Source organism: Panthera onca, chromosome A1 (assembly GCF_046562875.1).
Source record: "Panthera onca isolate mPanOnc1 chromosome A1, mPanOnc1 haplotype 2, whole genome shotgun sequence".
In the NCBI taxonomy this organism is placed as follows: Eukaryota; Metazoa; Chordata; class Mammalia; order Carnivora; family Felidae; genus Panthera; species Panthera onca.
Genome location: NC_138339.1, coordinates 103,003,374 through 103,015,684, shown reverse-complemented (window position 1 = coordinate 103,015,684; position 12,311 = coordinate 103,003,374). Strand labels below are relative to the sequence as shown.

Genomic DNA, 12,311 nt, shown 5'->3' with positions numbered 1-12,311 from the left:
AATAAGGCCAAAAGCATCCTGTAGATCTGGATCCTGCCTCTACCATTTAACAGCTGTGGGACCTGAGTCAAAGTAGGTCATCTCTGTGAATGAGTTTCCTGTTGTGTAAAATTATTACAGTAATATCATCACTACCAGGATCATAATGCTTAAAGCTATCCATTGCTCTTAGGAAGAAGACCCAGGACCTCGAAGGCCCTCTATTTGTCTGGTCCATTTCTGTCTCTGGCCTCACCTTGTGTTTGTCTCTCCCTTACTCTCTGACTATATTGGCTGTCTTTCAGGTTCTTGAATGCATCATACTTCTTCATATCCCAGGGCATTTGTTTTATTATCTCCTCTATATGAAACATTGCCTTGCCAGACATACACACTTCTTTAGCCTCCATCATCACTACCTCAGGGAAGCCTGAAGACAGTATGCACATTTGATCACCAGCCACTATGTTAAAGGTTTCTTGGCACCCTCTTGTTTTTGTTTCTGATACTCATTATAATTTATTTCATTATGTAGCTACACTTTGGAAAAGTTAATTTAGAATCTATATTCTCAGTGGGACAGTTGAAGACCAATCATCCTTAGATAGCAGACAACAGAGGCAATGTATTCTTTTATATCTGATAGGTGGAAGATGGTATCCCAGAATGCTTTTCATTTCTCTTATTACAAGTAAGGTTGAACATGTTTCATATGCTTAGAGCCATTTGTATTCCTTTCTCTGTGAAATGATTCTATATTCTTTAGCCATTTTTTATTTTTTTATTTTTTTTTATTTTTTTTTAAATTTTTTTTTTTTTTCAACTTTTTTTATTTATTTTTGGGACAGAGAGAGACAGAGCATGAACGGGGGAGGGGCAGAGAGAGAGGGAGACACAGAATCGGAAACAGGCTCCAGGCTCCGAGCCATCAGCCCAGAGCCTGACGCGGGGCTCGAACTCACAGACCGCGAGATCGTGACCTGGCTGAAGTCGGACGCTTAACCGACTGCGCCACCCAGGCGCCCCACTTTAGCCATTTTTTAATTGCATTGTTGATCTTTTTCCTACAGATTTGGAGGAACTCTGTGTAATGTATGTCCATGAATGAGTTGCAAATATTTTTTCCCAGTGTGTCTTTTGACTCTATTTTTTGAGTTTTCTTCCCTTGCAGACATTTTTTGGTTGAATTTTTCTTTTTTTTTTTTTTTAAGACTTTACTTTCTAGTCATCCTTACACCCAAGATGGGGCTCAGACTTAACAACCCTGAGATCAAGATTCACATGCTCTACTGATTGAACCAACCAGGCGCCCCTTACTTTTTAATATGAAAATTTTCAAGCATTTAAAAAGGTAGACAGGGTAGTATAATGCCTCCCCATGTACCAGTCACCCAGTTTCATCAATTTATCATCATTTCTTACAGACATTGTTTTGTTCAAAAGTATATTTAATGACTTGGGGAAAGGATCATAGTACATTGCTATGTGCAAAGCCAGGCCACCAGTTTATATTATGCCATTTAAAAATGATAGATGTACGTTGATGTGACTGTATAAGAACAGTATAATGTCTCGGACTTATTTGTGATTTTTCTTTTTTTTCATGATTTTTGTTTTTTGACCTTTGTTTTCAGCTTTTTAACAATGAAAAATTGCTTATAAAATGTCATAGTTATAATTGTAAATTCTGGAATACACATACTGCATTCATATAGACATGCAAACAATTTTAATTTTTCTGTAATCATATTTATCAGTATTTTTATGTATGGCTTCTAGGGACTGTGTTAGATAGATATTGAAAGTCCACTTTGAGACTTAGTAGAAATTCTTAGAGTTAATATTACTGATTTGTTTAGAATTTATTTCGGTGTTAGGGAGAGTGAAACCAACTTCATTTTCCCCAGGTGCCTGCCTAGTTGTCTCAGCACCGTTTTTTGAATAATTTATCTTTTCTCCACTGATTTAAAATTCCATTCTTATCACATATTAAATCCCATATGTATTTGTGTATATTCCGAAACTTTCTTTTCTTCTACTTTTAGATTCACCTATTTATTCTTGGGCCAGTATCCCACTGTTTTATATATAAAACTCTGATTATATAAAAACTCTAGTTTTTAAATGCTTTACTGTCTTAAATGGAAGGTTTCCCTCTCCTCCCACATCGCTTTATTTTTTTCTTTTTCCTTTTTTTTTTTTTTTTTTTTTTTTTATTTATTTTTGAGAGCGATAGCACACGAGCAGGGGTGGGGCAGAGAGAGAAAGAGAGAGAGACAGACACAGAAAGAGAGGGAGACACAGAATCTCAAGCAGGCCCCGGGCTCTGAGCTGTCAGCACAGAGCCCTAGAGCCTGACACCGGGCTTGAACTTAAGAGCAGTGAGATTATGACCTGAGCCAAAGTCGGGGGTTTAACAGACTGAGTCACTCAGGTGCCCCACTTTCTTATTTTTTCTTTTCAAGTTTGTATATATTCTATATTCTATATATTCTATATATTCTATATTCAAGTTTGTATATATTTCTTTTCAAGTGTGTATATATTCTAAAGTTTGGGTTTTTTTCAAAATTTTACTTAAATTTTAGTTAACGTACAGTGTAATACTGGTTTTGGGAGTAGAATTTAGTGGTTCATCACTTAAATAAAACACTCAGTGCTCATCCCAAAAAGTGCCCTCCTTAATACCCATCTCCCATTTAGCCAATCCCTCCCCCCCCCAACCTCCCTCCATCAACCCTCTGTTTGTTCTTCTTCATAAAGAGTCTCTTATGGTTTGCTTCCCTCTCTCTGTTTTTACCTTACCGTATGTTCATCTGTTTTGTTTTTTAAATTCTACATATGAGTGAAATTGTACAGTATTTTTCTTCCTCTGACTTATCTCGCTTAGCATAATACACTTCTTCAGTCAATGGACATTTGGGCTCTTTGCATAGTTTGGCTGTTGTCGATAATGGTGCTGTAAATATTGGGGCGCATGTACCCCTTTGAATCTGTATGTATCCTTTGTGTAAATACCTAGTAGTACACTTGCTAAGTTGTGCAGTAGTTCTAGTTTTAAATTTTTGAGGAACCTCCACACTGTTTTCCAGAGTGGCTGCCCTAGTTTGCATTCCCACCAGCAGTGTAAGAGGGTTCCCCTTTCTCTGCAACCTCATCAACATCTGTTGTTTACTGTGTTGTTAATTATAGCCCTACTGGTAGGTGTGAGGTGGTATCTCGTCATGGTTTTGATTTGTATTTTCATGATGATGAGTTATATTGAGCATCATTTCATGTGTCTGTTAGCTATCTGGGTGTCTTCTTTGGAAAAATTTCTATTCATGTCTTCTGCCCATTTCTTAACTGGATTGTTCATTTTTTGGGTGTTGAGTTTGATATATTCTTCATAGATTCTGGCATATTACCTTTATCAGATATGTTACTTGAAATTATCTTCTCCCATTCCATAGGCTGCCTTTTAGTTTTGTTGATTGTTTCCTTCATGCAGAAGCTTTTTATCTTGATGAGGTCCCAATAGTTCATTTTTGTTTTTGTTCCCTTGCCCATAGCATTGTCTAGTAAGAAGTTGCTACGGCTAGTGTCAAAGAGGTTGCTGCCTGTGTTTTCTTTTAGAATTTTGATGGTTTAAAGTCTATATTAATTTTATAATTAGCTTGTTCAGAGCTTCAAAAAATCCCATTGATGCTTGTTTTAGGATCATATTAACTTGACCACTTAAGATAGGGAAAATTGATGTCGTAATTGTGATGTTGAATTTTTTTTCTTTATCCAAAAACATGGTATGTCTTTTCATTTGTTTAATTATTCTTTTATGTCTTTTAGTGGTATTTTCATCTCCTCTTCATTTAAATTCTCCATTTCTTATTAGGTTATACCTAAGAATTTTATCTTTTGTTGCTATTATCGTTGAATTCTTTTCTATCTGGAGAGCTTACTAAATTCCCCTCATCGTATACAGTAATTTTTCTTTTGTTTCTGTTGGGTTTTCTAAGTAAAGTCATATTATCTGCAAATAAAATTTTAATTTTTCTCATCTACTTTATATACCTTTAGTTTCCTTCTCTTTTCTAACTATATTGGCTAGTATAATTAAAGAAAAAAGTCATAAAATAGTCTTGATAGTAGATACATTTTTCTTACTCCTGACTTAAATGGGAATATTTCCAGTGTTTATGAAGTGAGATGCTGGTTTTTGAATTGTAGTAATTATAGTTTATGGTGTTAAGAAAATGTCTTTTTATTCAATGTAAAGTTTTTTCCAAGTATGAATATTATTGGACCCTTTTGCTACAAACAGAGATGATGATAGTATTTTTCTCTTCAGTTCTGTTGAATTATATTAGATTTCATATATTGAATCATCTTTGCATTCCTGAAATAAACTCTGCTTGATTATTATGTTAGTCTCTTGATGTGTTGCTGAATTATGTTTATACTATTTCATCTGATATTTTTGTACTGGTTAATTTGAATCAATATTAGCCTTGATTTATAAAAAGCATTTATAAAAAGCATATAAAAACTTTCCCTCTTTCACTGTGCTCTAAAACAGTTTAAAGAATAGGAGCAGTGTCTTTTTTATAAGTGTTTGGTAGAGTTTCTATAAGCCATCTTTTACCCTCGAGCTTTCTGGGAGATACCTGCTTTCTTTAGTTAGAAAAGAGGGTGGGAGGCACCTCGGGGGTTAAGTATCTGACTCTTAATTTTGACTCAGGTCACGATCTCATGGTTGGTGAGATTGAATGCCCATGTTGGGCGTTGTGCTGACAGTGCAGAGCCTGCTTGGGATTCTCTCTCTCCTCTCTCCGCCTCTCTGCCATTTATGCACACTGTCTCAAAATAAACATTAAAGAAAAAAATAGAAAGATTGACTTGATACATGGATTCAATTTTTTTTGTAATTTTTTTTTAAAACAGGGGTGTTCAGAGGAAATAAGTGTTGAGGAAACAGGTGAGTGAAATAAATTTTAATGTGATTACATTTTGTTATTTTTGGATATTTTTGATGCATCTATTCAAATTTGGAATTGAAGAAGAGTCTTGCTTACTTTCTCTAAGTATTTTGCTTTTATTATTAGAAGTTTTTCTTCTTAGCTGAGATCTTGGATTTGGCACTTTCGTAGACATAAGCTACTTTCATCCTGTAATAACAGAAAACCATATGGCTACAGAATTTCCTGTAAAAGCTTAACAACTATATTTCAGGAATTACAAAGCTGAGCATAAAGGAGTTTTTATGGTTCCTTAGGTTTACCCAGAGATTAGAAAAGACATATATATTGGGGTGCCTGGGTGGCTTGGTCGGTTAAGCGTCCGACTTCGGCTCAGGTCATGATCTCACGGTCCGTGGGTTTGAGCCCCGTGTCGGGCTCTGTGCTGACAGCTCAGAGCCTGGAGCCTGTTTCGGATTCTGTGTCTCCCTCTCTCTCTGCCCCTCCCCTGTTCATGCTCTGTCTCTCTGTCTCAAAAATAAATAAACATTAAAAAAAAAATTAAAAAAAAAAAAAAAAGACATATATATATATATATATATATATATATATATATATATATATACACACACAGAGAAAGCTTTTCTAGGTAAAAATAGGTTGATATGACTGTTTTGTATCTGAATACAGAAACTGTTACCATAGCTTTGTACCAGTTACAATTCTTAATAGTCCCGATAACTTATATATTAACTTATAATTTAGCTTACTCTTATTAGGGTAGGTTTATGATAGAATGTCCTGATTTTTTTCCTTCAAATATTGCAGTTCAATTGGATATATAAATTTCAAGATGGATGCTTACCATTTGTCTTTGTTTTTTGAAGGGGAGTCTTACAAGGGACAAGATACCTTCCCTACCTCAGGAAGCACACATACAACTCCAGAACCTCAGAAAGAGCAACTTGAACCAACTTTGCAGTGTATAGGATCTCAGTCTCTTGATGAAATAATAGACACGCATGCAGAAACGAGTACACCTCAGTTACCTCAGAATGAGATGATTGTCTCTGATAAGGAAGAGGGAACTGGTGCTGCTTCAAAGTCTGAACAAATGGGTAGCATCACAGCAGCTTCAAAAACCCCATTATCCAGGTACCGTGAGAAGCTCTTTAACAAATGCTCCTTTCTGTTTCTGTCTCTCAAAGGATAAATGTAACCTCTACGCAACAAATATAACATAAAGACTAAGTCCAGTACTAAGGATGATGTTTTATAAACATATTCCTCTGTCAGTAATGTAAAGGGGAGGAGTTTTGTCAAAGAAAATTCAGTAATGTCAACATTTTTGCAAGACTCCAGACAAATAAAACATTCTGTATAACAAGAGCTTACCTTTAGATGCTGATACTAACTTTTAGGTAGAAAATCTGCATAGGTAGCTACTGGTATGATGGAATAAATAATGATCAGAATAATAATGACACTTAGTAGACATGCTGATGCCACTAAGGTGGTATATCACATGTGCCATTTTAGCATTAAAGGAAAGAAGTTGGTATTAAGAATGTGTCTTCCTGGATATCTTTGAATATGCTTACATTTGCATTTCTAGACCTGGCAGAAGACCCCTGGGATTTTTGTCTTTAATATGTTCAAAGAATAGTTTGGAGTCTGATGAACCTACTCATGTTTATAATAAGAAACGCCTAAAGCCTTTTATACCTACACTAAGACAGAATTTGAAAAGATCAAATCCACTCAATGAAAGCCAGAAAAAAACCCAAGAGTCCTCTGATCTGCTTCCATCTCCAAGTGTTGTTGTTAATACCGAATCTGAGAATATTGGCAGTTCACCAGCTCAGGTATGTGATAACTGTCATATTTTATTATTTGTATAGAATGGGTTAGATATCAGACTCTACTAGGAAGAACATGGCAATTGTTATTTTCTTTTGGATGTCAGAAATTATGTCAGAGCATCGCTTGTCCATCTCCTCCCCGTCATACCTCATTATAAGGGAAAGAAGGTGGGTGTTGAATTAAGTTACAGCTCCTTTAATACAGATCTATTAATATTAAGCTAGTCATAAATGGACACTTAACTGATATTCCTTTAATGCAAAGAAGTTTTTTAACCTGTGGAAGCAAAACAAAGCAGTAGTTGCATTCTGTTTGCTTTTGGGGAAATGTCCTGGCACCCATAAGAATTCAAGCAATGGTGGGGTGGCTGGGTGGCTCAGTCAGTTGAACATCTGACTTTGGCTCAGGTCATGATCCCACCGTTCGTGAGTTTGAGCCCCCTTCAGGCTTGCTGCTGTCAGCACAGAGCCTGCTTTGGATCCTCTGTTCCCCTCTTTCTCTGTCCCTCCCCTGCACTCTATTTCTCTCAAAAATAAATAAACATTAAAAAAAATTTTAAAACTTCAAGAAGTGGTAAGATTAGAATTCGTATGTTTCATTTCTGTTTATTCTGAAGCTGTTCATATGGCAACTACTGGGATGGAAAAATACATGAACTTGTATCAAAAACTTTGGAAGAATATTGGGGTTGGTTACTTACGAACTCAACACAGGAAAGCTATTGGATAGCATGAGCCTCAAAAGGAGTACTTTTATAAAAACCATCTTTAAAAAATTTTTAAATGTTTTATATTTCATAGAATTATTTTCTGAGACTAATATTTTATGAGTCTTTATTATTGCCAAATTTCTTTGGAGAACAGTTATTATAATTACCAGCAATGTAGCTATGCCAGTTAAATTACATTCTTGCCAGCATTAGATCTTACTCTTCAAAGTAAATTTTTTCTTAATTTATGTAACGGTAGAGGGTGGAAATGACATTTCATTTGTTTAATTTGCATTTCTTTAGTTATTAGTGGCTTGGTTGTTTCCCATACATTTACTACATTTTCTCTCTCTCTCTTGCTCTTTTTTTTTTTTTTTCTTCCTGTTTTGTTCCATCTTTTGCTTATTTATAGCTTTTGGGATCTTAGTGGTTTGCTTACCAGTTTATGTCAGATCCTTATGTAACAAAGCCACGTACCTTTTAGCTCTTTGCTTCAAGTAATTTTTTCAAATTCATTTATTTTTTAAAATTTTGGAGGTTTTTTATGATGAATTCTAAATACATTTTACATAAAGAGGAATCACATTTTGCATTTCTGTAACTTTCTACTAAGGCAGCAAGGTTGGCAACATTAGATTAATGGGAAGAATGTTCGTTGGTTTCTGTGCCAATTATCTGGAAGCCACTGCCTTCAGAGTCTGGACATGACGTCAAATACTGGGGAAGCAAACACACATTCACACATTCAATAACTGCCGTGAGAGATGGAGAGAGAAGACATTGGGAGCAGACAGAAAGGCTGACTTTCATCAGATGCAGCATTTACTAAACTCCAGGCACTTGGACACCATGTTCATGGTTCCTACCATGTTACCCAGCAATGTGTAAAAATGTAATGACTCACTGAGCACTTACTATACTCCAGATTCTTGTCAAATACCTTCTTTTTTACACAAACATCCTTGTAAGATAGATATTGATGGTATTACTCCCACAGGCCCAGAAGGTTAAGTGACAGAAGGGCCCAAGTTCCACAGCTTCCATGAATTAGGTTAAGAATTTACTGAAATACTTTTTAACTACTTCAGCAGCACCAAGCTGCCTCCAGGTTATATGGTTTATCCCCTATTAGTATCATCATTACTCTCATTTACTTCATGGGTTTTTTTTTTTTTTTACTTTATTTTTGAGAGAGAGAGCGGGAGAGAGGCAGAGAGAGAGGGAGAGAGAGAATCGCAAGGCTCAGCCCTGTCGGCGTGGAGCCCGACGTGGGGCTCAAACTCACGAGATCATGACCTGAGCCAAAACCAAGAATCAGACCCTTGGCCGAGTGAGTTAACCAGGCACCCCTACTTCCTGTTTTAAAATACAATTTTCATTTTTAGTAAAATATATTGTCAATAAAACTTTAAATTTCTACCATAAAAAAAATAAATAAAATTTTGGAGGTTTTTTTAATATGCATAAGTTTTATTTTTTATTTTTTTTTTACATTTATTTATTTTTGACAGATACAGAGTATGAGTGGGGGTGTGAGTTTTTCCCCAAGGTATAAAATGTTTAGTAATCAGTTTTAAAACAAACTCTGTTCATGGTTATTGACTTTGGTATAGGGTGAGGCAAGACTAATTCTCAAATTGCTATTTTATTATTTTTTGTGAATAAGTAATATATTCTACAAGTTTTCAAATTCATAATCTACAAAAAAAGTTTACAAAGTTTCTGACCTCTGTCCTTTAGCTTCCTTGTTTCCCCTTTTTATAAGCGTATGCTGTTAATCAGCTATTGGTTCACTTTTCCAGAGATGTTTTATGTGTACACAAATATAAACGTTTTTCTTCTTTTTGTTTCATAAATAACAGCATACTGTTCTTCCTTGCTGTTTTCACCATAACAGTCCGTCTTAAAGATCTTTGCAAAACAGTATATAAAGAGCTTCCTCCTTCTCTGTCTCAGTCTCTCTCTCTTTTTTAAAATGTTTATTTTGAGAGAGAGCGTGGGTAGGGGAGAGGCAGAGGGACAGGGAGAGAGAAAGAGAATCCCAAGCACTCTCCACTATCAGCGCATAGCCCATAGCAGAGCTCCATCCCACCAACTGAGATCATGACCTGGGCTGAAATCAAGGGTTGGACACTCAACCAACTGAGCCACCCAGGCACCCCATCTTTTTTTTTTTTTTTTTTCTTAATTTAAATTAAACTTTTTATTTTGGGATAATTGTAGACTCACATGCAGCTTTAAAAGACAATACAGAGATCCCATACACCTTTTATCCATTTTTCCCCAATGTTAACATCTTGCAAAAGTATGGTACGGTATCACAACCAGGATAACAACGCCACAGTCAAGCTACAAAAGAGTTCTGTCACCGCAGAGATTCTTTGTGTTGCCTTTTATAGACACACTTCCATTGCACTCCCTCTACTCTCCTTAACTTCTGGCAACCTATTCTACACCATTAAATTTGTCATTCAAAGAATGTTATGTAAGTGGAATGTTGTATACAGTTGTGTAAATGGAATCATACCTTTGGAATTAGCTTTTTTCCCCACTCAGCATAGTTCCCTAGAGAGTCATCCAGATGGTTTTATGTATGTTACTTTTTAATGCTGAATAGAATTCTCATGTTTATCCTTTGACCAGTTGAAGGACATCTGGGTTATTTTCAGTTTTTGCCTATTATGGATAAAGCTGCTGTGAACATTCATATGCAAGTTCTTGTGTGGATGTAAGTTCATTTTGCAGGAATAAGTGCCCAAGAATGCCCTCATTATTTTTAATGACTATATCATACTCCATTGTTTGCGTGTACCATAGAGCAATATTGGTCTCACACTGGTAACCATTTAGGTTATTCCTAATGATTTGGTAGTTCACATAATGTGGTAATATCTAACTTAGAAATGAGTGATTTTACACTTTTATCCATAGGTTGAATTCCTTCCTAGAAATAGAATTGCTGATCAAAAGGAATGATCATTCCTTTGACAGATATTACTTGATTGTCTTCCATAGCAAATATATCCGTTTCTATTTTTATCAGTAGTATATGAGAGGGCCTTTTTCCTCACGCTAGCACATAATCAATTTTTTTCACTTATGACATTCTTCATAGATTTAATGAGTATATTATGAGTGAGGTTGAGCACCTCTTCATGTATTTGAATCACTTGTTTTCTCTGAACCATCTGTTCGTATGTTTGGTTTCTTAAAAACGTTGGTTTATTAGTCTTTTTCATATTGATTTGTAGAAGCTCTTAAAGAAAACCTTTTGTGACAAAGGTTGTACATGGTTTTGTTTTGTTTATTGTTTTTTTGTTTTTTTTTAACCTGTATGTCCTTTATCTTTTGATTTTGTGTATGGTAGTTTTTGCCATGCAGATGTTTTTTATTTTTACATAGATGAATTTATCACTCTTTCCTTTTATGGCTTCTTCCTTTCTGGTCATTTAAAAAGACACTCCTTCTCCCTTAGTCCAGGATTATGAAAGTGTTTTCCCATGATATTTTATTTTATTTTATTTTATTTTATTTTATTATTTTTTTTTTTTAACGTTTATTTATTTTTGAGACAGAGAGAGACAGAGCATAAACGGGGGAGGGTCAGAGAGAGGGAGACACAGAATCTGAAACAGGCTCCAGGCTCTGAGCTGTCAGCACAGAGCCCGACGCGGGGCTCGAACTCACGGACCATGAGATCATGACCTGAGCCGAAGTCGGACGCTTAACCAACCAAGCCACCCAGGCGCCCCTCCCATGATATTTTAGAGTAGATTATTTTTTTCAATGTTTATTTTTGAGAGAGAGACAGAGTGCAAGCAGGGAAGGGGCAGAGAGAGAGAGACACAGAATCCAAAGTAGGCTCAAGGCTCTGAGCTGTCAGCACAGACCCTGACACAGGGCTCGAACTCAGGATCATGATCTGACTTGAAGTCAGACACTTAACTGACTGAGCCACCCAGGAGTCCCTACATTTACATCTTTTAATTAATCTAGAATTTATTTTGTTGAGGATATAGGTTTGACTTTTTTTTCCCCCCCTGAAATGGTTATACAGTTGTCCAACATAATTTAAAAAATAATACAATTTTCCCTTTTTTTTTTTTTTTTTTTTTTGAAATGTCACTTTTCTCAGATACTAAATTTCCACCTGTATGTGTTGGGGATATTTCTAGTCTTTTTCATTGATACATATATCTGTTCCTGTGTCTTAATTTGTCATAGATTTCTAAGTATGCTAATTTTTGATAGGATTGCTTTAATTTGTAATGTTTCCTTGAATACTGTTCTGTTTTGTGGGTCTATTCTTTTCTATTTAAAAAAAAATTTTTTTTTAATGTTTATTTATTTTTGAGAGAGACAGAGCACGAGTTGGGGAGGGACAGAGAGGGAGACACAGAATCTGAAGCAGGTTCCAGGCTCTGAACTGTCAGCACAGAGCCCAACGCAGGCCTCAAACTCACAAGCCGTGAGACCATGACCTGAGCCGAAGCGGGCTGCTTAATCAACTGAGCCACCCAGGCGCTCCATGGGTCTGTCTCTTCTTATGCAGATTATTAAAACTTTTCATTGCAGATTTGATAATGTTAGTTTTTTCTATATTAAAATTTTTTTGTGGAAATTAGGGTAAAATAATGGACCTTGTGTATACTGTAATTAATCTAATCATGCCTGCTGTTTTATGTTGAGTCCAGTTTTATTAAAACTAATGCTTGAAAGGTTACCTTATTCATAAAACTCTTACTATGTTTTGTATTGTTTCCCTAATATAACAGCATAGAAATGAAATTATTTGGTCATTGAGCATGAACATACTTAAAACTCTC

General features: G+C 35.6%; 1 protein-coding gene across 5 annotated transcripts in view; it reads left to right on the top strand.

Moving 5' to 3' along the window:
• The window catches only part of BDP1 (BDP1 general transcription factor IIIB subunit), an 89,356-nt gene that overhangs the window by 74,220 nt on the left and 2,825 nt on the right, over nt 1-12,311 (top strand). For 3 of the 5 annotated variants that reach the window (XM_078449151.2, XM_078449150.2, XM_060635588.3), the window contains 3 exons: nt 4,900-4,933; nt 5,801-6,068; nt 6,529-6,778. In XM_078449151.2, coding sequence (XP_078305277.2) covers nt 4,900-4,933; nt 5,801-6,068; nt 6,529-6,778 — 552 coding nt within the window. Of the gene's footprint in view, nt 1-4,899; nt 4,934-5,800; nt 6,069-6,528; nt 6,779-12,311 lie in introns of those variants that run through there. The other 2 variants (XM_060635589.3, XM_078449152.2) reach the window with 2 other exon arrangements.